Source organism: Xenopus laevis, chromosome 6L, assembly GCF_017654675.1.
Source record: "Xenopus laevis strain J_2021 chromosome 6L, Xenopus_laevis_v10.1, whole genome shotgun sequence".
NCBI lineage: Eukaryota > Metazoa > Chordata > Amphibia > Anura > Pipidae > Xenopus > Xenopus laevis.
Genome location: NC_054381.1, coordinates 20,445,228 through 20,473,219, shown reverse-complemented (window position 1 = coordinate 20,473,219; position 27,992 = coordinate 20,445,228). Strand labels below are relative to the sequence as shown.

At 40.1% G+C, this 27,992-nt stretch overlaps 2 protein-coding genes across 16 annotated transcripts in view; one reads left to right on the top strand and one right to left on the bottom strand.

Annotated features, from left to right (window-relative positions):
- Positions 1–1,189, bottom strand: part of cul2.L (cullin 2 L homeolog) — a 67,940-nt gene extending 66,751 nt beyond the window's left edge. For 4 of the 9 annotated variants that reach the window (XM_018266249.2, XM_018266252.2, XM_018266248.2 and 1 more), the window contains exon 1: positions 687–977. The gene's annotated coding sequence lies outside the window, so the exon portion shown is untranslated. 9 annotated transcript variants of the gene reach the window in all.
- A 765-nt stretch (positions 1,190–1,954) lies between these two features.
- On the top strand, positions 1,955–23,430 carry crem.L (cAMP responsive element modulator L homeolog). Of its 7 annotated transcripts, XM_018267170.2 has the most exons (4): positions 1,955–2,093; positions 2,630–2,772; positions 17,149–17,305; positions 22,534–23,430. In XM_018267170.2, the coding sequence occupies exons 3-4, from the start codon at positions 17,163–17,165 to the stop codon at positions 22,676–22,678; spliced, it is 288 nt and encodes a 95-aa protein (XP_018122659.1). In that variant the 5' UTR covers positions 1,955–2,093; positions 2,630–2,772; positions 17,149–17,162; the 3' UTR covers positions 22,679–23,430. The 7 variants fall into 7 exon arrangements, with proteins under 7 accessions (XP_018122659.1, XP_041421747.1, XP_018122654.1 ...); XM_041565813.1 differs by lacking the exon at positions 1,955–2,093 and having other exon boundaries at positions 2,628–2,772; XM_018267165.2 differs by lacking the exons at positions 1,955–2,093; positions 2,630–2,772 and adding an exon at positions 12,817–12,959.
- The last annotated feature ends 4,562 nt before the right edge of the window (positions 23,431–27,992 follow it).

The following is a 27,992-nucleotide window of genomic DNA, read 5'->3' as shown; positions in this document are numbered from 1 at the left end:
TTTTCTGCTGATAGGAGCACCGGGGTTTCAGGTAAGTCAATAGAATCACTTGGGGTTGATTAACATTTGGCACCCCCAAGTGCAGGATACCTTCACCTTTAAGGTTGCATGTGGGGAGAGCAAGCAGAAGATCTCAACCAGAACCTGCCTGCCAATGGTGTGATGAGATCGGCCGAAACAGGGTAAATCAGCAGGTCCTACGGGTATTGGGCCGGCCCGTACAAAACAACTGAATATGTATTCTGCTGCTGAAACCTGCTCCATGCGTCTGCACCTGGGCCAATCCAGTGGTTCTGGGATAAGGATCCGATTGTCGCCCTGTGTTATCAGAGTCAGCCCAGTGTGACAGTAGCCTAAAGGCTTAGCCAGACGTGTGTATATACAGTATACAGGCCCATCCACTTTCCTCTGTTTACATTGACAGACACAGTGATGGCTTGAGTGCTGACACAGCTCCAATTTGAGGCAAAAACATTAGAATGCTCATTTTTAAGCTGAAATCCGCTCTGGGCGTCTGCACAGCTCCCAATTCAGCGCCTGTCAGTGCTGACACAGTAGCCAATAGAAATAAGCGGATCAGCTGTTCCCTGTATTGCGTAAATACGCACAATCGCCGTCAGAGGGGTCGTCCCGGGCCCAGTGGGTTTTGGGTCCCAAGGAGGGGGGAGGGGCCTGGCTGCACTTACTTGGTTACCTGCTGTCAGTCAGATTTGTGAAGGGAAGGAGGGAGGCTGCTAGAGTGTCTGGTCTCTCCGCTACACAACTCTCCTTTTATCACAGGACAGGCTGCGGGGGAGGAGAGTGAGTCCAAACTTCACTGTCACTACTATCCAATCCCTATACAGCTCCAGTCACAGCAAAAGTTCAGTGACAAAACGAGCAGCACAGGCAGATGTACTGGGGAAAGTACAGACACCCCCGCCCTCCCTTCCGCAGTGTGCAGCTCAGTGACAGCAGGGGGGCCGGCCATACAAACACGCGCATAATACCCGGCAGCGCCGCTTTTCCTTATACAGCCCGCAGTCCCGCGTCGCTACTTACACCTCCCGCAAAGCTGTTCAGTGCAGGCTCCTGTCTTACAGAAAATCCCAACGCCGCAAGTCTCATCACGCGAGATCGGCGTCACGACTTCACGTCAGCGCGGTGACGCAATGTGGGAGTGACGAGTTGGGCGTAAGCCGGAAACTGATAGTAGGTCGTGTAAGGTTCTCTCACAGACTGCTCAAACCTTCTTCTTCTGTTAGAGAACAAAACACGATTACTGTTGGTCCCCTCACGCCATAGAAGTTCCTAGTATTGTCTTACAAGTCATTTATGTTTCTTTCTCTCACTCTGTACCAGGCCAGCTGCTGCTTAATAAATCATTTATCTGGTTGCCAAAAGTAGCTGCTGCTATCAGAGCCTTTTCTTCCATTTGGACCAAAAAGGAGAGAGTATGGTACAAAGTAGGGCCTGGAGAAATTAGCATTGTTGTAGGTAGGGTTGCCACCTTTTCTGGAAAAAAATACTGGCCCTTCTATATGTTCATCTTTTTTCACTATTAAAATTACGATCAACCATAATTTTTTACCTTCCAGGGTGGTAAACTACCGGCCAGGTAGTCTGTATTGAAAATAAACGATCTTGGTCGCAGAAAAGATCATAATTGTTATGTCTATGGCCACCTTAAAGGAGAATTCAACCCGTAATTAAAAAAACCTACTCTGGGTAGACCCCCCTCCCCCCAGCGTACCTCCGCCCCCCTCCACGGACAAATGCCCCTAATTTTTTATTCACCCCTCCGTGGCCTCGGAGTTCACGGCAGCCATCTTCTTTCATCTGTCTTTTTAGGAAGTTTCGGCGCATGCGCAGTTGGAGTGAATTTCCGGTCCCGAACCACTGCGCATGTGCCAAAAGTCACAAAAATTTCCAAAAACAAATGCAGAAATTTTCGTGACTTTCGCTGCATGCGCAGTGGTTCGGGACCGGATATTTACTCCAACTGCGCATGCGACGGAAATGCAGTCAAGACGCGAGGATTAAGGAAGAACAAAGATTACGGAGAAGAATAAAATGGCTGCCATGAACTCCAAGGCCAGAATCTGCATGGAAGGGTGAGTAAAAATTTAGGGGCATTTGCCCGGGGGGGGGTTTTATTACGGGTTGAATTCTCCTTTAAAGGAGAAGGAAAGGCTTGCTACACTTGGTGGTGCCAAATGTTAGGCACCCCAAGCGATTGTAGTTACTTACCTTAAACCCCAGGCCGGTGCTCCTATCAGCAGCAAACTGCACCGACTCGGGGTTATACCAGTGAGCACCATGGAGAGATCTTCTTTTGTCTTCTACTTTCATTAGAGTGAAAAGCCGAACTTTAACTAAAAAGTCGGCTATTTCGTTCAACTGCGCATGCGTTTGCCCCGGGAAATTTGAAGACGGAAGTGGATCGATCTGTGGTGCTCGCTGGTATAACCCTGGGTCGGTGCAGTTTTCCGCCGATAGGAGTACCGGCCTGGGGTTAAGTAACTACAATCATTTGGCACCCCCAAGTGCTGCAAGCCTTTCCTTCACCTTTAAAGGACCAGTAACACCAAATGAAACCTAAAACACTTTTCAGTGTCTGCAACTTAAATGTATGTTTCTATTCCTTCAGACAGCTTTGTGGGTAATGATGTGAGCATATATTTAAGCTTCAGATGCTGATAAAGCTTCGGTGATCGGTTATCGGTACAAAGCTGACTTCCGTTTCAGAGCACAGAGGAATCCAAGCTGACGTCGCCTTTTCGCCTTTCTCCGGTGAGGCACATTTATCAAAGGTCGAATTTTGACTTCATGTGAGGTTTTCTTATCAGATCATTATACACACACACACACAAAGTGATCTAGTTATAGAGGTATTATGGGGGGTTGGTACCACACTCCACAAATGCACAGATAGGTTAATCATCTTTTAATGAAGCTCCTCTAATGAATGCTTCTGTGTGTTTGGGGGGGAGGGATTAGTGTCTAAGCTCCACCAGTGCAGGCGTTGGTGTTATATTTACACTGTAAATGACTAACTTTCTGAATGGGACTGTATTGACATAATGGAACAGATACACTATTCACATCAGAGGCTGATATAATGTATATTATTTAAGAACTGTGTAATACATTTGTGCTATATAAAGGACAACGTGATAGTAATTACTCTTGAATGACACCATCCATTCCACTGTCCAGAGTAATTAACGAAGCCAAGAGAGCAACGTGTTGTGTTAGCTGCTCTCTTCCTTCAGAGCCCAATCCAGTGACAACAACAATAAAGGGAGGAGAAGCACCTATTGCAGAAAGGTTTCTGGCTGCCACATAGGAACTAATCCCTGGGCAAGGGGCCTGTAAAAAAATTAAGTTTAAACCTTTTTTTTTTTTTTTTTCATTGCAAAATATGTGCTTGTAGAAATGTAACATGCATTTTAAAATGTGTCCAAATGACAAAATGCCTAATAGCACTTCAAGCTGGGCTTCCACTATTATCTCTGCATATCTCATCATAATTAGCCTTTAGCCTGGGCACCCTCATCCTCTGCTCCAGGCCCCTAAAGGGGGACCAAGTCTGACAGTTTAAAGGGGTTGTTCACCTTTAAATTAACTGTTAGTATGATATAGAGTGTTATATTCCGAGACAATATGGAATTGGTTTTCATTTTTTGTGTGGTTTTTGAGTTATTTAGCTTTTTATTCGGCAGCTCTCCAGTTTGCAATTGCAGCAATCTGGTTGCTAGGGTCCAAATTACCCTAGCAACCATGCACTGATTTGAATAAGAGACCGGAATATTAATTGGAGAGGAACTGAATAGAAAGATGAGTAATAAAAAGCAGCAATAACAATAATGGGCAGATTTATCAAGGGTCGAAGTGAAAATTAGAATTTTCAAGGTTTTTTTATGGCCAAACCTGTAAAATTCGACTAGGAAATTGTTAAAATTGGATTCAAGTTTTTTTAAAAATTCTAATGTGATATTCGAGATTTATCATCTTCCGGCCCTTTAAAAACTCAGATTCGACTATTCGCCACCTAAAACCTGCAGAATTGCTGTTTTAGTCAATGGGAGATGTCCAGGAATCAATTTGGAGTTGTCTGCAGCCTTCCGGTCATTCGAGTTTTTTTTTAAAACTCGAATCGAATTTGATTCGAATTTTCGGGTCGATCCTATTCACCCGAGTTTTGAAAATTCAATTTTTTTTAATAAATTTCGAGTCCATGGGAGTTTTTAAAAACTCCCGTGAATTCGAAATTCGACCTTTGATAAATGGGCCTCTCCATTTGATATAAAGTGTGATATTATGCAATTGGTTTTCATTTTTTATTATTTGTGATGTTTGAGTTATTTAGCTTTTTATTCAGCAGCTCTCCAGTTTGCATTTTCAGTAATGTGGTTGCTACCTATGAGAACTATATATGATGAAATCTATCCAATATATTCTGTTGTAAGTAGTTTATAAAAACCTTTGGATATTTTTATATAAGATAAATACTGAATATACATTTTGTAGAGATACACCAGGGTTGTCCTGCCTTTTTTCCACAGTTCCGGGGGTGGGCAACAGCTGGAAGGCAACATGTTGGACCCACTAGAATACACACAAACACAACTTCTATAGAAAACATGTCACTCAACATCCCTTTAAGTACATTTGTGCTCCATCTGTTCTCAACAGCTGCTATAGTCACTGAAAACAGGTTCATAATGCACCATAGTGTTAGGGGCAGATTTATCAAGAGTCGAATTTCGAATTCATGGGAGTTTTTTTTAAACTCCCATGAACTCAAGATTCGACCAATCGAAATGTATTAAAAAAATCGAATTTTCTTAACTCGTGTGAATAGGATTGACCCAAAAACTCGAATCGAATTCCATTAGAGATTTAAAAACGTGAATGTCAGGAAGGCTGCAAACAACTCCAAATTGATCCCAGGTTGCCTCCCATTGACAAAAACAGCTATTTGGCAGGTTTTAGGTGGCGAATAGCTGAATTACAGTTCTTAAAGAGCCAGAGTTGAGTATGATAAATCTCAAAAAATTCATTAAATTTTTAAAAAAAAACTCTAATCTAATTTTAACAATTCCCTTGTCGAATTTGACAGTTTTGGCCATAAAAAAAACTGGATCTTTGATAAATCTGCCCCTTAGTCTTCAGTTTAATGTCAGAGAAATAAACTAATTATAGTAGAAACAAGTTATTTTGGAATACACAACAGCCATAAATAATTAGGAAATATCTATATAAACGATCCTTAGTCATATGATCAGTTACATCAGGAGCAAGGTTATTTCAGTTGTGTAATGTAACACACAGGCGCTTGTGAATATAAGAAATTAAAAAATCCTACCGCACAGTGAAGGACAGGGAACGACAGCCAACCTTTTAAAATAAAATCTCTGCCCCATACCTGTCTCCTTTATTTTCTGTACCAGTCTCAGCTCAGAGGTCGTTGATTAGGTCCATTATACAGGTACGGGTTCTAGTATCCGGAAACCCGTTATCCAGAAAGCTCCGAATTACAGAATGCCTATCTCCCATAGACTCCATTTTATCCAAATAATCCACATTTTTTAAAATAATTTCCTTTTTCTCTGTAATATTAAAACAGTACCTTGTACTTGATTCAAACTAAGATATAATTAATCCTTATTGGAAGCAAAACCAGCCTATTGGCTTTATTTAATGTTTAAATGATCTTTTAGTAGACTTAAGGTAAGAAGATCCAAATCACGGAAAGATCTGTGATCCGGAAAACCCCAGGTCCCGAGCAACTGGATAACAGGTCCCATTTCCAAAAACTAGCCCTATTGGCTGGCTCTAAATCTAGTTTATAATACAGGTATGGGACCAGTTATCTAGAATGCTCAGGACCTGGGGTTTTCCAAATAACGAATCTTTCTGTAATTTAGATCTTCATACCTTAAGTCTACTAGAAAATCATGTAAACATTAAATAAACCCAATAGGCTGGTTTTGCTTCCAATAAGGATTTTTATATTTTAGTTGGGATCAAGTACAAGCTACTGTTTTATTATTACAGAGAAAAAGGAAACTATTTTTAAAAATTTGGATTATTTGGATAAAATGGAGTTTAAAAATTTGGATTATTTGATTATAGTGCAGTCTATGTGAGACAGCCTTTCTGGAACTTTCTGGATAATGGGTTTCCGGATAATGGATCCCATACCCGTACTTATCTAGAGATAACCAAACAGTGTTTTTACACAATTCTTCCAGCTTGGAACACTCAGGAAGCAACAGTTTGAAGGGACTGGCACTGCATTTAACTTGTAATTCTCTGAGATACAGGATTTAAAGGAGAACTAAAGCTTAACAAAAAAAGTAGGGAAAATGTTGTACATTATGTTTTGAGCTTCTGTAACAGCCCAAGGCAACCACAGCCCTTTAGCAGTAAAGATCTGTGTCTCCAAAAATGCCCCAGTAGCTCCCCATCTTCTTTTCTGCTGATTCACTGCACATGCTCTGTGCTGCTGTCACTTACTGAGCTTAGGGACCCACTCACAATATACAGTACACATAGAATAGAAATGTCAAAATATAAGGCTGATTAGTAATTATTACAGATAATTACTACATGGCAGCACAGAAACCAGTGCAATCAGCATCAGAATTTAATAATCAGCCCTGTAGCATCAGATTATATTATAGACCAACCTCATTTTCTGCTGGATAATTAGAGACGAGCCCTAAGCTTAGCTTCTCAACAGCTGCTCAGAGCCCACTGAGCATGTGAGTGTCACAGACACTTTCCAAGATGGTGACCCCCTGTGACAAGTTTGAAGTCCTGGATCATTGGTGCTATTGACAAGCTGAAACTTTAGCCTCGTGCAATAAATTCAGTTTATAAAATATGCCAATTTTAGCTATATTCATTTTTAGGACTTAGGTCTTCTTTAATTCCTCAACCAATTGTAGACCACCTTTTGGTCCTGAAGGAATTATTAGGATTTTAACACTGGGGATGCACCAAATCCAGGATTCAGGTTTAGCGATTTGGCCTTTTTCATCAGGATTAAGATTCAGTCGAATCCTTCTGTTTGACCAATCTGAATCCTAATTTGCATATGCAAATTAGGGACTGAAAGGGAAATTGTATAACTTTTGGTCACAAAACAAGAAAGTAAAAAAATGTTTTTTCCACAATTTCCCTTCCCAGCTGTGGTGTTTATACAAATGGCCTGTAGATGTCACTGTGCTCAGACTTATCCTGTGCATACTTCCTGGACAGCTTGAAAGTGAAAGTTACTGTTGTATAATGGCTGCATGAGAGCTCTACTACTACTCAACTCATCCTCGGCTACCCAAAACATAACACCATCCATAATTTGCATGTGCAAATTAGGATTTATGTTGGTATTTGGCCGCATCTTTCGAGGTTGAGTTTATGCCAAAGTCTTCCTTTGCCTTAGGATGCGTAAGGAACACTGGCAGGACAATGTCTTGACCCCAAAATCACATTGGGCAGGGAATTATCTGGCCTTTTGATGACCACAGAGTCTTCCTTGAAGATCAGACAGAGGTGACAGCCAGGAGAAAAGCTTTCTTCCAAGCAACCCACTTCAAATTAGCCGATTCCATCAGTTCAAAAGGTTCTTCGAAATAAAAGTACCTTTGTCCCACTTCCCCCAGATGTGGTGCTGGAGTCATATATATCGAATTGGTAAAAGGTGACATCATGAAGTTAAAAAATAAAATAGGAAGAAACCCCTACTGAACTTTGAATATAATATATACAAATGAGAAAATCACAATTAGGAGTCCATTTTATCAAGTAAACAGTTTATATTTAAACCCATAGATAAAGGGGGAGCATTGGTAATATTAGACACTAGATACAAACTTGGTACATACAAACCAAAATTCATAGGCTGTTGAAGGTGGTCTAGGAGGGGGTGTCAGGAATAGACGCATTACATTTTTTCCAATGGGGCTGTACTCACACAGGCGCGTGTAGGCGCTGTACGCAGGAAAAATGCAGCATGTTGCGCCTCAACCTGCGTTCGGCGCCTACACGCGACTGTGTGAGTACAGCCCCATTGGAAAAAGCTTAATGTGTTTATTCCTGCGCTCCCCTGCGGCTGAACGCAGAAAAACGGAAAGCAGGGGAAGCGCAGCTTCAACCGCTCGTCAGTAAGAGCCCTAAAGGAGTGGGTCACCTTTAAATTAACTTATATGGGATTATGTAATAAAAGGCACTAAGTTTGCACAAGGGCAACAACCCATAGCAACCAATGAGCAGGTAGCATGTACTTGTAACCTGTTTAAATGAAAGAATCTTATTGGTTGTCAGGGGTTACTGCACCTGGGCAAACTTAGTGCCTTATATTACATATGGGGGAATGTGTGTTATAGAATGACAAATTCTAAGAAACTTTTCAATCTTCTTTTTTTTAATTATTTGCTTATTTCTTCTGACTCTTTCCAGCTTTCAAATAGGGGGTCACCGACCCCATCTAAAAACAAATGCTCTGTAAGGCTAGACATGTATTGTTATTGCTACTTTTTATTAGGGTTAGTCCACACAAGGAGATTCGAGGAGATTTAGTCGCCTGGCAACTAATCGCCTCTTCTTCTGGGCGACAATCTCCCTGAACTGCCTTTGCGTGTCTTCCCATCAGCTATAATGAAAAGTCGCCTGCGCTGCATTTTCCGATGTCGCCCGAAGTTGCCTCACGTGGAAACTTCGGGTGACTTTGGAAAACGAATCGCTGCGTGTGCTTTAGCGCAGGTGACTTTTCATTATAGCGGATGGGAAGACATGCAAAGACAGTCGCCCAGAAGAAGAGGCGATTAGTCGCCAGGTGACTAAATCTCCCCGAATCTCCTCGTGTGGACTAACCCTTACTCGTCTTTCTATTCAGGCCTCTCCTATTCATATCCCAGTCTCTTGTTCAAATCATGGTTGCTAGGGGGATTTGGACCTTAGCAACCAGATTGCTGAACTTGGAAACTGGAGAGCTGCTGAATAAAAAGCTAAATAACTCAAAAACCACAAATAATGAAAAACAATTGCAAATTGTCTCAGAATATCTCTCTCTACATCATACTAAAAGTTAACTCAAAGGTGAACAACCCCTTTAAGTTTGCAGCAGGAAAAAACTATTGATTGATTGAAGGAACCACTAATAAACTTAAATAAAAGTATAATTAAAGGAGAAGCAAACCCTAAAGTTAAAAATACCCTACCCTACATAGACCCCACTCCCTCCTCTCCCGCTGCCTAAGTGTTACTCCGAACAAATGCCTCTTTACTTACCCCTCCCTGCAGTTTTTGTCCAGCGGAGTTCACGGCAGCCATCTTCTTTGTAATCTTCGGAATGAGACCGGCGTAGCGACGCATGCGCAGTTGGAGCAATTTTCTGTTTCGCGACAACTGCGCATGCGCCAAAACTCACTAAAAATGGCCGAAGCTCCGGTCTCATTCCGAAGATTACAGTGGCTAAAGATGGCCCCCGTGAAACCTGCTGGACAGAATCTGCACCGAGGGGTAAATAAAGAGTTAGGGGCATTTGCCAGGGGTAGAAGCTAGGCTGGGGGTCTGTGGAGGGTAAGGGTTTTTTAACCTTAGGCTTTAGTTCTCCTTTAAGCCCAGCATGTGTCCTCTTAATAGTAGGGTGTTTATTCAAATTTTAATATGAATTATATCATACTAGCTCGGGTTATTCTGCTCAGGAAACCATTTATCTGTGTACAGTATTTGTGTTTATAGCAGAGGAAGCAGTCATGATTGCTCTAAGGAAGTAACCTAACTCACAAACTGTAATCGAACAAGGTCACCTGGGGTCACATTATCAGGAAATAATCAGGAAATGGTGGAATACTTGCTGAGTTGCAAAGCAATCACTTTCTGAATGAAGCATCACTTGCTATGGGAATTCCTGCAAACTATATTCCATTGAATCCATCATTTCTTAGCCTTGTGTGCCTTTTAATGTCAATTTTACTAAGCTATTGCTTAAAGCTCATTGAATGAAATGTTTACCATCTTGAGGATGGGGGTGGCATTATCTTTTTAGCATTAACAGAGACCTCAATACACCCCATGTGATTAGGGTATTTTTGAGTCCTTATTCCATATTACAACGTTAGAGGTAAATAGATATTAGGTTAAAAAAAATAAATAAAAAGACTGGGTCATTAGTTGCCCTCATGACATTGAGTTAGTTGACATCCCTGCATTAATTCCTTCTAAGCTTAGGGGAAAAAGGCATTTATATAGTAGATACATGTGCTTTGAATGTTTTACATAAGTGAAGTGCATTACCCTGAGACTACCACTAGATGGCAGATGTATAAAGTATATATATATATATATATATATATATATATATATATATATATATATATATATATATATATATATATATATGTGTGTATACATTTCCAGTATCTAGTAATGATACTAGCAGTGATACATCATTTCATTTATTTATTTTTAAGTGTGATTTCTATGAAAGCAAATGCAAACCCTCAAAACAAACAAATGTGATTTAGAGAAGGACGACTTTCTCTAAGCAGACCAGTAGCAGAAGAGTTTATTTCTCTTGTGAAATTTTCTCCCGGTCACCAGAACTGACCAACAGCTGAAGCCACTGTAAAAATTACTCATATATTCGAATGTATTGAAATATTTAATATAAATGGCGTTTAGTAGAGCAAATGTTACATGTATTTGCTTCAAGGGTTTAGATTTCCTTTAAAGCATTTGTTTTTTTTAGATTGTTTAAATTCTTTTCACTTCTGACTCCTGAAACTGTGTTGCAAGACATATTGTGCCCAAACATTCCATGACTCACTGTGGTACCTGTGACAGTGACATCACTTCAGAAATAGCCAATGAGAACTCTGTTAACTCTAAACTTGCCAGTGAGATCACTGCAGAAATAGCCAATAAGCCTTCCATTAACCCCAAACTTGCCAGTAAGATCACTGCAGAAATGGCCAAAAAGCACTCCGTTAACTCAAGACTTGCCAGTAAGTTAACTGCAGAAATGGCCAATGAGCTCTCGATTAACCTCAGACTTACCAGTGAGATCACTACAGAAATGACTAATAAGCATTATGTTAACCCCAGACGTGCCAGTACGATCACTACAGAAATGGCCAATAAGCATTCAGTTAACCCCAAACTTGCCAGTAAGATCACTGCAGAAATGGCCAAAGATAACATCACTAACCCCAGACTTGCCAGTATGTTTATTGTAGCAATGGCCAATAAGTATTTTATTAACTCCAGACATGCCAGTAAATTGAATGCAAACTTGAATCCAAACTTGCCAGTAAGATCACAGCAGAAATGGCCAGTAAGCACTCCATTAACTCTAGACTTGTCAGTAAGTTTATTACAGAAATGGCCAATGAGCACTCCCTTAACCCCCGACTTGCCAGTGAGATCACTACAGAAATGGCCAATAAGCATTATCTTAACCCCAGACTTGCCAGTAAGATCACTGCAGAAATGGCCAATCATAACATCATTAACCCCAGACTTGCCAGTAAAATAACTGCAAAAATTGGCAATAAGCACTCCATTAACCCCAGACTCACCAGTAAGATCACTGCAGAAATTGCCAATAAGCACTCCATTAACCCCCGACTTGCCAGTAATATCACTGCAGAAATGACGAATAAGCACTACATTAACCCCAGACTTACCAGTAAGATCACTGCAGAAATGGCCAATACGCACTCCATTAACTCTAGACTTGCCAGTAAGTTTACTGCAGAAATGGCCATTGAGCACTCTATTAACCCCAGACTGCCAATAAGATCACTGCAGAAATGGTCAATAAGCACTCCATTAACTCCAGACTTGCCAGTATGATCACTGCAGGAATGGCCAATGATACATCATTAACCCCTGATTTGACAGTAAAATCACTGCAGAAATAATCAATTATTCCATTAACCCCAGACTTGCCAGTAAGATCACTGCAGAAATAGCCATAATGTACATTTTTTCCTTCTTTAATTTACTACATTCAATCCCAGGAGGTGTGAGCGGTAGCACAGGCACATTAAGGTCCCTGCAGATCCAAGTAGCAGCAGGACCCCTTCAGAACCAGGACCCCCTTGAATTACAGGGTCTGTGGGCTGGAGTCCTAAATTAAGATGTTGATAGAAAGTTACTATTTATTGGGCCAGTGGGGTTGTTTGTGCCTCTGTGTGCTTGAAGTGCCAGGGCCTATTTTGAATCCCATCCCAGGCCTGGGAGTATGAACAGTATGTAATACAAATACAATTTGTATTGTTAATAGAACATGTGCCAACCATGAAAGTTATAATTGCGACATCAGTGCTGCTGACGTGTGTTTTCTCCCTTCCGTCAATAGGTCCCAAGGTTGGACACATGCTTTTCAAATCTCAACAAGAATTAGGGTTGCCACCTTTTCTGGAAAAAAAATACCGGCCTTCCTATATATATTTATCTTTTTTTCCCCTATTAATAAAATTGGGGTCAACCATCATTTTAGCCGGCCAGGTGGCTGAACCCTAAGAAGAATGCCTGAACCTGAACCAAACCTGAGCCAGCGCTGAGATTGTCACATTTATTCAGCTGTGTAAATAGTTTAAGTTAATGGGCCTCAAAGCAAAATCATTATAGGGCTCCCCTGAGCTTTGGCAATGATGTCATAAACATTCTCAATCTGTTACTGGGGCCCCTATATTTCCCTTGGGTCCCTGAAAAGCTGCTGAATGTATTCAATTGTTCTGTGCCTCCCCCCCCTCCCCTTTTATCTGGCTTGTGCCGTTAAGACACGTCAGCGATCTCACTATAAAGAGTGACGTCAGCCCGCCTGGGCGCGGATAGAGTTTACTAGAAGCATGGGTGGTGATTGGTGACGTCACGATGACATCAGCGCCGCTGACTCTATATAAACAGCCGGTGCCGGGGCAGGGCAGTCTGATGTGTTATGGCAGTCACTGGCAGCTACGGTAAGTGCTTTAAAGGCAACTAATAATAAACACGGGGTTGCTTTCTGGTTATTGTCTCCATGATGTACAAGTTTGGCACTTAGTGAACGTGAGACTCAGGTGCGGCAGCGGTGGCTCACGGGAGTTAAAGTCCGTCGGTAAAACTTCTGCTTCTACAGTCGGACTAATCGTAAATCGTTTCCAGTTGACGTGACGCCTTCCCCTTTAAGTGTCAGTGGAGGGGCGTGGCCGCGCTGCTCCTCCCCTCTCCTGAAATGGTTCATTCTTTGGCCGCTAATTGAGTTAAAGGGACTGACGTCATGAGATTTCCTGGAATCGAGTTACAGCGGGGAATGGAAACGTTAGACTCCAAACAAGCTGCACATTGACGTCAGCGCAGCCTCACTGTGTCACTGAGTGTGACTCATACTCTGCTCCCGCCGGGCTCAGCTGCTGCTGCTGCTCATTCCCCTCTCAGGCTTCACAGACACTGGTCTTTCCCAGGGAGGCTTCTTCCATGTGAGCTGCTTGAGCTTCTACTTAGGGACCATGTGGGGTGAGTAAGGTGTGAGTTTCATGTCTGTGCCTTTCATTTAACATCAGATAGCGGCAGTGATGTTATGATGTCAGACTATTGCGTCATGTCGGTGGTAGGGTGGGAGTTAGCAACTGTCTATTCTGTTACTGTAACGTGCCATCTCTTTTACAGCTTTCACATAGTTAAACCAACCTGTGTCCCTCCAGCTGTCCTGCGGGGCTTTAGCCCTATTACACCTGTTTTACCCTATGGGGCCCTGCACTAGACTAGCCTCCTACAGAAGGGGGTTTAGGGCAGCCAGCCATAAGTTTGTCATCACAACACAGCGTCACTGCTTTGCCAACAAGAACAAGTTACATTTTGGTCATTACTCTGACAGTGTCACAGCCTGGGGGAGGTGTTCATTGCCACTCACATTGCCACATTCACATTCTTTTAACTCTCAATAGTAGGGCACTGTAAAGGCAACAAAGCTGCACTAAACAGCCCCCTGTTATTGGTAAGACAATCCCTACCAGCTATACTTGTTTATCATCTACCACGGCTGGAGGCTTTGGCTGTTGGGATGATGGGAGTTGCTATTTAGCAGCAAGTTCGTTGTGAGATGTAGTATGAGGGGACTGTGGGATAACAGGTATAGTAGGGAGAGATGGTGCCTATAGTAACAGTGGGATAATAGTCTCTGGGAAGGGACTGTGGCTGTGGGATAGCAGTTATAGTAGTGAGAGATGGTGCCTATAGTAGCAGTGGAATAATAGTCTCTGGGAAGGGATTGTGGCTGTGGGATAGTCGGTATAGTAGGGAGAGATGGTGCCTATAGTAACAGTGGATAAAAGTCTCTGGGAAGGGAGTGTGACTGCGGGATAGCACGAATAGTAGTGAGAGATGGTGTCTAAAGTAACAGTGGGATAATAGTCTCTGGGAAGGGAGTGTGGCTGTGGGATAGCAGTTATAGTAGTGAGAGATGGTGCCTATAGTAGCAGTGGAATAATAGTCTCTGGGAAGGGATTGTGGCTGTGGGATAGTCGGTATAGTAGGGAGAGATGGTGCCTATAGTAACAGTGGATAAAAGTCTCTGGGAAGGGAGTGTGACTGCGGGATAGCACGTATAGTAGTGAGAGATGGTGTCTAAAGTAACAGTGGGATAATAGTCTCTGGGAAGGGATTGTGGCTGTGGGATAGCAGGTATAGTAGGGAGAGATGGTGCCTATAGTAACAGTGGGATAATAGTCTCTGGGAAGGGAGTGTGACTGTGGGATAGCAGGTATAGTAGGGAGAGATGGTGCCCCTATAGTAACAGTGGGATAATAGTCTCTGGGAAGGGAGTGTGACTATGGGATAGCAGGTATAGTAGGGAGAGATGATGTCTATAGTAACAGTGGGATATCAGGTATAGTAAGCACTGTTGGATAGTTCATGAAGTACAAGACTTTAACTTTAACCTCTAATGTGCTGTGTTTGGTATTGTTCAGTAAAAACACACGTCTTATGTTGTGTTTATATATAGAGCTGATGTCATTGCTCTTGTCATCCCTGATGTCATTGTGGTGATACCATAGTTCCTTCTCAAAGCTGTCTGATACTATATAAAGCTGATGTAATGATGGTGATGTCACTGTTGAAGCTGAAAGAATTCTGTCTTTGTAAATGACCCCTAACCAGATAGCAATGGTAATCCAAGCTAAGTGCTGAACAAATACAGCAGTTATTGAATAACATCAAAATACAGAGCAGACATGTTATAGAAAAGTGCTTACATCATAGTAAAAATTAAAGACTTTCCCTTTTTAACCCACCTGGATAATGAAACCGTAATACACAATGGGACCTGGAACCCTGTTATCCAGTATTCCTCATTACATAAGTGCCCAGCTTGTATGGTTGCAAGTACAGTTACTTAAATTGGGTGTTTACTTTTTGTATGTTTTGTATCTTAGAAGACTAATTCTAAGCAACTTTTCAATTGGCCTTTATATGTTTTTTAAATCATTTTTGAATTATTGGCCTTCTTCTTTGGACTCTCTTCAGCTTTCAAATGGTGTCACTGACCCCATCTACAAAAATAGATGCTCTGTTAGGCTACACATGTATTTGGTGTGGTTACTTTTTATTACTCATCTTTCTATTCAGGCCCTCTGCTATTCATATTCAAATCGGTGCATGGTTGCTAGGATAATTTGGAGCCTAGCAACCATATTGCTGTATAAAAAGTTAAATAACTTGAAAAAAATTAAAACCAATTGCAAATTGTCAGAATATCACTCTCAACATCATACTTATTTAACGCAAAGGTGAACAACCTCTTTAAGGCAAGGTGCTATTCTTATTCAGAAATCACCAGCTCCTAAGCATTCCGGATAGATGCTGTATCTTTTCTGACTGGCCCATCTGGTCTAACTAAATAACCATTTGAATTCCTTATTTGCTAGTGGCTGTAATATATATATATATATATATATATATATATATATATATATATATATATATATATATATATATATATATATATATATATATATATATATATATATATATATATATATATATATATATATATATATATATATATATATATATATATATTGGATAATGTACCCCCCTACTGCAGTTTATAAAGATATTACAATATATCTGTTATCTATACATTTCTAGTAGGGGGTACATTATGCATTATAATCCACATTTTGTGGAGGGGTCTGCAAGTCGGAATTCTGGTCGCCGGCGTCAAATTCCATTTCGGACACACGGTGTCAAATTCGGACACCCAGCGTCAAATTTGGTGGCCTGAGGCCCCTATTAAGAACGCTCCGTTTATAAGGATATAATTTACAGTCTGGTTCCATAGGGAAATGACCAGACACACACACTTACATTTTCAGATTTGGTTCAGCCAGGCACAAGGATTTGGCTGAATCCTGGCCAAATCCAGAACCAAATCCTGGAATATATATATATATATATATATATATATATATATATATATATATATATATATATATATATATATATATATATATATATATATATATATATATATATATATATATATATACACAGTGTGTGTGTATATGTATATATATATACACACACACACATATAGGTATTGGACCTGTTATCCAGAATGCTTGGAACCTGGGCCTTCTGTATCTTCATACCTTAAGTCTACTAGAAAATCATGTAAACATTAAATAAACCCAATAGGCTGGTTTTGCTTCCAATAAGGATTAATTATATCTTAGTTGGAATCAAGTACAAGCTACTGTTTTATTATTACAGAGAAAAAGGAAATAATTTTTTAAAAACTTGGGATTTTTAAGATAAAAGTGGAGTCTATGGGAGACTTTCCGTAATTCGGAGTTTTCTGGATAACGGGTTTCCAGATAATGGATCCCATGTGTGTGTGTGTGTGTGTGTGTGTGTGTGTGTGTGTATATGTATGTATATATATATATATATATATATATATATATATATATATATATATATATATATATATATAAATAATCTGCTTTGTTTAACACTATAAAATCATATATAGCAAACTGATAATGAACTAATAGAGAAGATTTCATTAGACCTGTGGCACATGGAATGTTTTGTGTATTATAGTATTTACAGTATTAAGGAAAACTATCCCAAACCGCTAGATTCTAACAATAATCATTATTTCAGCAGCCACAGGAGACATGACTGTGTATCAGATCCGCTCCCCGGCTTCTTCTTTACCTCAAGGAGTTGTTGTAGCTGCAAGTACGAACAACCTGCACAATCCTCAGGTTATGGCAGAAGAAGTTACCCGGAAAAGAGAGTTACGGCTACTGAAAAACCGGTAAGTTTGTGGATGTGTGTTTTTGTGTGGATGTGTGTGTGTGTGGGGGGGGGGGGTTTGACTATTTACACCACAGTTTGATTTCATTGTTTTTAATATAGTTAGTTAGGCAAAAATGTAATGTATAAAGGCTGGATGTGTAACATAATAGCCAGAACACTACTTCCTGCTTTTCAGCTCTATAACTCTGAGTTAGTCAGTGACTTGAAGGGGGGCAACATGGGACATAACTGTTCAGTGAGTTTGTAATTGATCCTCAGCATTCAGCTCAGATTCAAAAGCAAATAGTTATGACCCATGTGCCCCCCTTCGAGTCTATGATTGGTTACTGCCTGGTAACTAATCAGAGGAAAGCAAGAAAGCTGAAAAGCAGGAAGTAGTGTTCTGGCTATTATGTTAGACATCCAGTCACTCCAGCCTTTATACATTACATTTTTGGTAAATAACTATATTAGAAACATTTTTTATTTTGTACAGCCTATCTATTTACCAAGTTTTTGTTTTTATACTGAACTGTTCCTTTAAAGGCAGAAATGTAGTAAAAAATACATTTTCTTACTGTTAAAGCAGTTGGGTGATAAATGACCTGTGTGCCGTTACTGGTAAGCAGAGGCAGCTATTTGTTTTGGCCTGTATTTAGAGTATTTAGAGCACTAGGGTCTAGGGATTTGTGTCCCGTGTCACTGTATAAACTGCTGATCTGTCTGCAATCACTAATAAAGAGTGATCTTGCCAATGGCAGTCACTATTTGCCTCAGTATTGTCTCTTTTTAAAGAGGGGGGTTATGCAGCATGCAATTATTTCTATTCTTTATTTATATCCAGTAGTGCCCATCAGGGGCAGTTTTATTCCCACAGCTGTCTGAGGGTCTAGGGGGGGGGGGCTGCATCATTGCACTCTGTACTAGAAGAGCCAAATTTCTGGTTTAACAACTGGAAATTTGGTTCATAAAGGAGGCAGTTTACCTTTAAGTTAACTTTTAGTATGTTGTAGAGTCGGCAATTCAATTTTCCAATTGACCTGTATTTTATGTGAAATGCATTTCCTGTTATCCAATGCGCAACTGGCTAATTGAAAAGAAAGCACCTTTGAAGGGGTGGTTCACCTTTAAAGGAGAATTCAGCCCTAAAGTTAAAAAACCCCTACCCCCTACCCTTCATAGACCCTCCTCCCTCCAGCCTAAAGCTGGCCATAGACGCAAAGATCCTATCGTATGTATCGAGGATTTGTACGATTTTTGGACCGTGTTTGGAGAGTCACGATATTTTTCGTCCGGCGGAGATTGGTGGATTGGTTGATCGGAGCGGTTTGATTTTGTGCCGACCGATCCTGCAGGAGCCCATTGCGCTGTCGGCGTAATCTGATCGTTCAGCCATATGGCCGAACGTTCAGATTACCCCCGATATAGCCATGCCCATTAGTGGCATATTGGGGAAAGATCGGCTCATTTGGCGATGTCGCCAAACGAACGTATCCTTTGGTCTATGGCCACCTTAAGTGTTACCCCAGGCAAATGCCCCTAACGTTTTACTTACCCCTCGGTGCAGATTCAGGCATCAGAGTTCATGGGTGCCATCTTCAGCTGCTTCGGTAATCTTCAGAATGAGACTGGCGCTTCAGCAATTTTCATGAGTTTTGTCGCATGTGCAGTTGTCACGAAACAGAAAATTGCTCCAACTGTGCATGGGCCGCCACGCCAGTCTCATTCAGATTATTACCGAAGAGAAGAAGATGGCGCCCGTGAACTCTGATGCCTGAATCTGCACCAAGGGGTATGTAAAAAGTTAGGGGCATTTGCCCGGGGTAACACTTAGGCTGGGGGAGGATGGGGGGTCTATGTAGGGGAGGGGGGTAGGGATTTTTAAACTTTAGGGTTGAATTTTCTTTTAAGGTAACTTTTTTAGTATGTTATTGTATAGCTAGTTCTAAACAACGTTCCAATTGGTCTTCATTATTTATTTTATATCGGTTTCGAATTATTTGCCTTCTTCTTCTGACTCTTTCCAGCTTTCAAATGGGAAGTCACTGACCCCATCTAAAAAATAAATGCTCTGTAAGGCTACAGATTTATTGTTATTGTGCCTTTATATTACTAGTCAGACTGCTCTTCTAATTATATTCCAGTATCATATTCAAATCAATGCATGGTTGCCAGTTTAATTTGAACCCTAGCAACCCCAGATAGCTGAAATTGCAAACTGGAGAGCTGCTGAATAAAAAGCTAAATAACTCAAAAACCACAAATAATAGAAAATGAAAACTTATTGCAAATTGTCTCCAAATATCATTCTCTACATCGTACTCCTAGTTAACTCAAAGGTGAGCATCCCCTTTAAAGTGGCTTACACTGTGCTCAATTTTATGTTTTTTTTAATTATATATATATATATATATATATATATATATATATATATATATATATATATTTATATATATATATATATATATATATATATATATATATATATATATATATATATTTATATCTGGAAATTCTGGGGCAGGTAGTTGACCATATAAATATACCCTATTGTACAAATGAGTATCTGTTTTATGTTGTAAGTCAAGCTCTGTTTTAGCTCCATTGCTTATTAATAGAGCTTCTCCCAGCCCTCCCTATCACTTTGAAGTGCTGCGGAATATATACGTGCTGTATAAATAAAGGATATTAATAACTGAGCTATTTTAAGTTTGATATTTAAATATACACGTTATGTTTTTATCCTCTCCCTCGTGTCATTCCTCACATTCACTTTCCTTTGAATTGCTGTCATTCTGACAGCACACTCGCCCTGCAAACGTAAAGGGAGGGGCAGTTTCTTTGTCTGTCACGGTATGAGGTTCTTACGTCAAACATTTGCACCTACTGACAGCTAGCAAATCTACTACAGGACCTGCAATCCAGAATGCTCAGGACCCGGGGTTTTCCGGATAACGGATCTTTCTGTAATTTGGATCTTCATACCTTAAGGGTCAGGGCACACAGGCAGATTAAGGGAGATTAGTCGCTCTGCGACAAATCTCCTCTTCTTCGGGGCGACAAACTCCCTGAACTGCCTTCCCACGGGGATTCGTTTTCCTCATCAGGCAACTTTGGAAAAAGAATCGCGCCGAGTGCCATCCGGCCGGCGATTTACATTTTAGATTAGTCGCCCCGAAGAAGAGCAGCTTTGTCGCCGGGTGACTAATCTTCCCGTATCTACCTGTGTGCTCTGACCCTAAATCTACTAGAAAATTGGGTTTGCTTCCAATAAGGATTAATTATATCTTAGTTGGGATCAAGTACAAGTTACTGTTTTATTATTACAGAGAGAAGGGAAATCATTTCTAAAAATTTTAATTAGTAGGATAAAACAGAGTCTATGGAAGAAGGCCTTTCTGGAGCTTTCCGGATAACGGATCCCATACTTGTACCATGCTCATCTATGTCTGATGGGTGTGTGGTGTGGAGTACAAATGAGGGAAAGGCTATGGGTGTTAATTCATCAGATTCTTTACATGGGTTATGGGTTCTTGGGGTAATTTAATAAGAGTGGCATTTACTGGTCTGCTGGCTTATTTTACAGACACGGATTTACAGTGGATTTGGTGCATCCCTACAAATAATACACAATTTTAATAGTTTTAGTAGAGTGAGCCCCAACCAGTGACTTACAAGCAACATGTTACTCACTAACCCCTTGGATGTTGCTCACGGTGGCCTCAAAAGAGTTGCTTATTTTTGAATTCCAGGCTTGGAGGCAAGTTTTGGTTGTATAAAAACCACGTGTACTGCCAAACAGTCTCCTGTAGTCTGCCAATCCACAGGGGGGCTATCAAAACTAGGGATGCACTGAATTCAGGATTCGGTTTGGGATTCAGCCAGGATTCAGCCTTTTTCAGCAGGATTCGGCCAAATCCTTCTGCACGGCCGAACCAAATTTGCATATGTAAATTAGGGGTGGGAAGGTAAATCGCATGCCTTTTTGTCACAAGGAAGTTAAAAAAATGTTTTCCCCTACCCACCCATAATTTGCATATAGGATTTGGTTCAGTATTCGGCCGGATCTCTCTCCAAAATAGTGGATTCAGTGCATCCCTAATCAAAACCCAACCACAGCCCATATTTGGCACCCACAGGAACTTCTTGCTCTCCAACCTTTTTTAAATCTGAATGTGGCTCCTGGGTGAAAAAGTTTTGCTAACCCCCCGCTTTAGTACAACAAGAAATTTACATACATTTTAATACCGTAGGATGAGTTCTTAGTCTTCTCAGCTTAGGACTTCAGGTCTCGACAATAGGGCATATTTTAGTTAAAGGGATCCTGTCATGGGAAAAAATTTTTTTTCAAAATGAATCAGTTAATAGTGCTGCTCCAGTAGAATTCTGCACTGAAATCCATTTCTCAAAAGAGCAAACTGATTTTTTTTATATTAAATTTTGAAATCTGACATGGGGCTAGACATTTTGTCAATTTCCCAGCTGCCCCAAGTCATGTGACTTGTGCTCTGATAAACTTCAGTCGCTCTTTACTGCTGTACTGCAAGTTGGAGTGATATCACCCCCCTCCCTTCCCCCCCCCAGCAGCCAAACAAAAGAACAATGGGATGGTAACCAGATAGCAGCTCCCTAACACAAGATAACAGCTGCCTGGTAGATCTAAGAACAGCACTCAATAGTAAAAACCCATGTCTCACTGAGACAAATTCAGTTACATTGAGATGGAAAAACAGCAGCCTGCCAGAAAGCAGTTCTCTCCTAAAGTGCAGGCACAAGTCACATGACCAGGGGCAGCTGGGAAATTGGCAAAATGTCTAGCCCCATGTCAGATTTCAAAATTGAATATAAAAAAATCTGTTTGCTCTTTTGAGAAATGGATTTCAGTGCAGAATTCTGCTGGAGTAGCACTATTAACTGATGCGTTTTGAAAAAAACATGTTTTCTGATGACAGGATCCCTTTAAGGATACTTTAGCTCTGTGTCCCTGTTTTTTAATCTGGCCCTAACTGCCTATTTGCACACCACTATACCATATTACAAGAACACTCATGTGCACAGAGCAGTACTTTTCCCTTTCAAGAGAAGGGAAACCGTTGCTGATGGTGAAGTCTGTATATTGATCGGTATTTGCCAAGAGGAACCTGACAATCACAAACATTATTTTGCTACTGTAAGCAGGTATTTTCTGTGTTCTAGTTGTCATGCTGTGGTTACTTCTGTACTAACAATACTTTGCTTGGTTTCCAGGGAAGCTGCCCGGGAGTGCCGCAAAAAGAAAAAGGAATACGTGAAATGCCTTGAGAATCGCGTTGCCGTACTGGAAAACCAAAACAAGACTCTGATCGAGGAACTGAAGGCCCTCAAAGATCTCTACTGTCATAAAACAGATTGACATTTCCCTCTGGTTTTGGACTCATGAGCATTGAGATTAAGAGGACAGTGAAGGGGATTTGACCATTGGGCTTCAAACAAGTCTGGAGCGTTGTTTCAGAATGTGAATCACAATTTCATATTTGAGTTTGATTGGTGTTTGTTATCATTTGCATGCACCTTTTTGGCATCTTGGCTTCTACTTTCTCAGGGAAGCAGAGAAGGCAAAGAGTATGTAATTTCCCTGCAGGCTGGATTAGTGATTCTAGAAGCTCAGAAGAAGACCCTGAGGAAACTTCTAAAAGATTTGTCTGACCTACAGATTTGATAGATATAGGGGGAGAAGGAGAAAGGAAAACAAGATAAATAAATGTGTGTTTGTATATAAAGCATCTGTGTGTATAAGGGCAGAGACACACACTCAGATTTGGGGAGATTCAGTCACCCGGCGATTATTCGGCTCTTCCTAGGACTGCATTCCCCTGCCTTGAGTCAACTTCGGGTGACTTCGGAAAACGAAGCGTTCCGATAGCCATCCTCCTGGCGATTTACATTCTAGCTGGCTGGAAGGCAGTTCGGGGAGATCAGTCGCCAGAAGAAGAGGAGATTTGTCGCTGGGCAACTAATCTCCCAGAATCTGAGTGCGTCTCTGCTATAAAGCATCTGGCACAACACATAGGGCCGTGGAGTTAATGCTTTGACTCCAACTCTAACGTCGATCCACTGTTTTTAACGGAACAGTAACACCAAAAACAAAGTGTATCAAAGTAATTAGAAAATAATGTACTGTGGCCCTGCACTGGTAAAACTGGTGTGTTTGCTTTATAAAGACTACTATAGTTTATATAAACAAGCTGCTGTGTAGCCATTGGGCAGCCATTCAAACTGGAAAACAAGGAGAAATGCACAGATTACATAGCAGATAACAAATAAAACACCATTGTATTAGACAGGGCTTATCTGTTATATGCTATGTAACCTGTGCCTTTTCTCCTTTTGCCACCTTGAATGGCTGTGTGTTTCTAAAGCAAACACACAGCTTTTACCAGTTGCTAACAGTATATTAGGGGGCCGATTTATCAAGGGTAGAATTTCGAATTTGAAAAACTTCGAAATTCAAAAAGACCAACCGAAATAGTTTTTTTGTCCAAATAGGTCAGTTATCGATTGAATTTGAATCGAAGTAATAGCTCATTTCAATCGTACGATTCAAAGTTTTCCCCCAATTTTTCAAAGTCCACAAATTCCCTCCAAATAGGTTCTAGGAGCTCCCCTAAAGGCTAAAACAGCAATTCGTCAGGTTTTAGATTAGGAATGGTCGAAGTCGAATTTTTAAAGAGACAGTACATGATAAATTTAGAAATTTAAATTTTCAAATTTTTTTCAAATTTTAATCGAACCTGACATACAGCTTTAGAATAGCTGTGTAATACAATCCAAAATGAACTAAAGTATTGTTCTTAGAAACAATTGCTTCTACCATATCCTCCTCCTTCATAGAAGCTCTTACATCTGATTTGATTATTTTTATTTGTATTTAAAGTTATTTTTGGAGACTGACTCCGGATACCCAAAAAAGCTTCCGACTCCACGGCTCTGCGCACACAGGAACACATTCTGCCAATCATTCCTAAATTGAAAGAATTTTGAGCATACGTTCCATGTCCATATTCTGTAGGAAGGAATTGTTCGCTCTGCTAAAAAAATGAGAACGTTGGAGGGTATGGAGACAACATTCAGTTCGGTCAATTAAGTTTGTGTTGGGTCATTGGCTTCAGTAAAGTTAAGTGCGTGCGTATATGTAAATACTAATATATACACATGGAGCAGGTTTATTTAATCACCTGGCACCCAAGGCCACACCCCTTTTTTTGCATTAAAAAACTGTTGAGCTGAATGCACCGGCGTCCGTAAAGTCTGTTCCATATGTACAGTATATATATATATATATATATATATATATATATATATATATATATATATATATATATATATATATATATATATAATACTGTTTGTTTGTGTGTGTATATACTATTGTAAATATTTTGCACACAACACTGTGCCCTTAGCAGATCTCAGGAAGTAACTTAGATTATTGCTGATTGTATGTGTATAATTCACAATTTATCTATAGTAACCGTGATAGATTTTTACAAAGAAATTCTATATATATATATTTGGAGTGTTCTCTTGCGATTATAAATGCAGCGGTTGCACATTGTTTTTAACCGAGCCATGTTCACTAAAGTATGTATGTACTCCGAATGTGTGGTTTCCTTTATGCACTTCTTCACAGATTAACCTAATTTGTATTTCTTTTCTACATCCGAATGAGAAATGTATTTTCTGTTCTGCAACGCGCAATTGGATTATTGAAATGAAAGCAAATTTAAAGGGGTTGTTCACCTTTTGAAGGGATGGTTCACTTTAAGGTAACTTTTAGGGGGTTATTAATCAAAGTCCAAATTTATCTCAATATTTTCTGCTACAAATGCCGATCAAATCCGCTCAGGTTTTTTACGCATATTTATTATTAAATTTTCCCGAAAATCGGCTTTGCAGGATAAAATTAGTTTCACGTTTTTTTCTGATTTTTCACCCAAAAACTCAAATTTTTGCACAAAATCTTCGGGGTATTGCATGAAACTCAGCGGACATCAAAAAACATTGGGACTTCTCCCATTGACTTATATGCAACCTCAACAGGTCTGAGATGCCGGATTAATAAATTCCGAAAAATTTATGATTTTTTTAAAAGTCCGATTTTTATAAAAAAGATCACGAATTTTTCAGAATCTATTAATTTCAAAGTCCAAATTCATCTCAATATTTTCTGCTACAAACGCCAATCAAATCCGCTCTGGTTTTTTACGCTTATTTGTTATTAAATTTTCCCAAAAATTTGCTTCGCGGGAAAAAAAATCAGTTTCCCGATTCTTTCTGATTTGTTATGCGATTTTCACAATTTTTTTCGAATTTTTCATCCAATTTTCACGATTTTTTCTGATTTTTCACCCGAAAACTCAGATTTTTGTCCGAAAACTTCGGGGTATTGCACGAAACCTAGTGCACATCAAAAAATCATTGTGACTTCTCCGGTTTCGTGCCCTCAGTGCTGGCACTTCAGACGAATTGCCAGCACTGAGGGTACGAAACGCGGTAGTTTGTTTGACCACTTGCCACTGCCGATGTAATCACATATTGTGTTTAAATAAAAGCCGTTTTTTAAAGCAATTAGTAGCGATTCCGTTGGATGATTCGGTCAGCGCTGAACTGCGGGTCACATGGAATTAAATTAACTTTTAGTATGATATAGAGAGTGATATTTGGAGACAATTTGCAAATGGTTTTCATTTTGTATTATTTTTGTTTTCTTTGTAATTTAGCTTTTTGTTCAGCAGCTCTCCAGTTTGAAATGTCAGTAATCTGGTTGCTAGGGTCCAAATTAGCATACTAACCATGCATTAATTTGAATACGAGACTGGAATATGAATAGGAGAGGCCTGAATAGAAAGATGAGTAATAGAAAGTAGCAATAACGATACATTAGTAGCAATACAGAACATCTGGTTTTTTTTTTTGATGGGGTCGTTGACTCCCATTTGAAAGCTGGAACCGGTTTCAAGAAGAAGGCAAATAAAAAAAAAAAAAGTTTAAAATAACTATGAAAAATTAAGACCAACTGAAAAATTGCTTAGAATTAGCCAGTCTATAAAATATTAAAAGTCGACTTAAAGTTGAGACATCCCTTTTTAAGATGCCTGATATGTTTACTAAATCGTATCTATCTTTTGCTATGTTGATTACATTTTCTTCTAATTAGGGTTAAATATAATATGAACTCCTCCAGTAAAGTATTAGGATTTCCAAGTAGGTATTGGTTATTCAGTAGCACTGCTGCAGGCCCAGCTGCTCTTTCGATTAAACCCCCATTGTGTCTAATTTACTAACAATAGGGGCTACATGGCACCAGTGCAGTAACTCCTTACAACCAATCATAATTTTCGCTTTCATTCTGTAACTTGAAACTGGTTTTGATTGGCTGCTAGGGGTATCTGCACTGGTACAACGGTACCTGTGTTATTAAATAATCCCCATAACGCCCCATTTATTTACATAGGTGCTAACTTGCTCCGCCGGTCTTTGCTTTCAGTTTGTATTAGACTGTTTAAAACAAACTGGTTGCTATTGGCAACTGCTCATATGCAGTACAGCACCTATATTTGTATATCAGTCCCCAAGTTCCAAGTTTGTGTTTATACTTTAAACTATGGTGTGTAATGTTTTGCAAGATATTTATTAATAATAAAAATGTTTATACAATCTGGAATCTACGTTATTTTTTTGTGTGAACCCATAGTGATATTTAGGAATCAATATCCTTTATTTATACAGTGCCAGCAAGTTGTGCATCTCTTTTATTAAATTATAACAAACTGGGGGTCTTACAGTAGTTTAACCAACAAGGGTTACAATCATTTTACAAAGATTTAACAAAGAAGGGTTACAAGATCAAAATGGAATCAGATTCCAGCCTGTCAACAGGTTTTTTCTATGTGTAAAAAATGGGCCAATTCTCCCCTTAATATTCAGGGACGAACACTCTTTTTTTTAAAATCTTTGCTATTTCCCAAGCTAATATACCCATTAATTAATCTCCCATTGCTTGTAAAACACTATGATATTAACTTGACTCTGCTTTAAATAAATTTTTTGGAATGGTAAAAAAAGCAAAAATTGCCCTTGATAAATTAAGAGCTCCAGTTAAACTTGGAGGGTTAAACCTTCCAGATTTTAGAGCTTTTCATGTATCAGCCCTCGCCAGATACCTTATTGAGTGGATTTCTCAAGGCAATAAATTTACAAATCCTGACATGAAATTTTTCAAGAACTTTGTAATAAAAAGCACTCACCCTGGTGGTCCAGTGGTGCGGCTGGGACGCCCGCCACGCCGCTCCTCTTCAGCCGCCATCTTGGATTCTTAAGGTGCCAGTGTCTCGTTGTATATATGGACGCGCTGGCATAATGACGCAGGCGCGCGAAAATGGAACATTATAAAAGACCCATTTTGGCTTTCAGACCTTGCCCGTTATAGGTTTATCCTGGTGGCGTTAAAAGGAGAAGGAAATTCCCTGGGCGCAAAAACCCTTCCCCCCGCTCCTGTGTTCCCCCCTCCTCCCCCCTGGCCTAGCTGTCCCCCCGGGCAAATGCCCCTAACTTGTTATTCACCCCTCTGCGCTGGTCCTGTCCACGGAGTTCACAGGCGCCATCTTCTCCCAAGCGGTCTTCTTCCTGCTTTGACCGGCATTTTTGGCGCATGCGCAGTAGGAGCA

Excerpts from the sequence above, each read along its gene's own strand:
- crem.L (XM_018267165.2), top strand. The coding sequence starts at position 12,938 with ATGGCAGTCACTGGCAGCTACG. Across the intron at positions 12,960-17,148 it reads GGCAGTCACTGGCAGCTACG|CAGCCACAGGAGACATGACT; the intron begins GTAAGTGCTTTA and ends TCATTATTTCAG. Across the intron at positions 17,306-22,533 it reads TTACGGCTACTGAAAAACCG|GGAAGCTGCCCGGGAGTGCC; the intron begins GTAAGTTTGTGG and ends CTTGGTTTCCAG.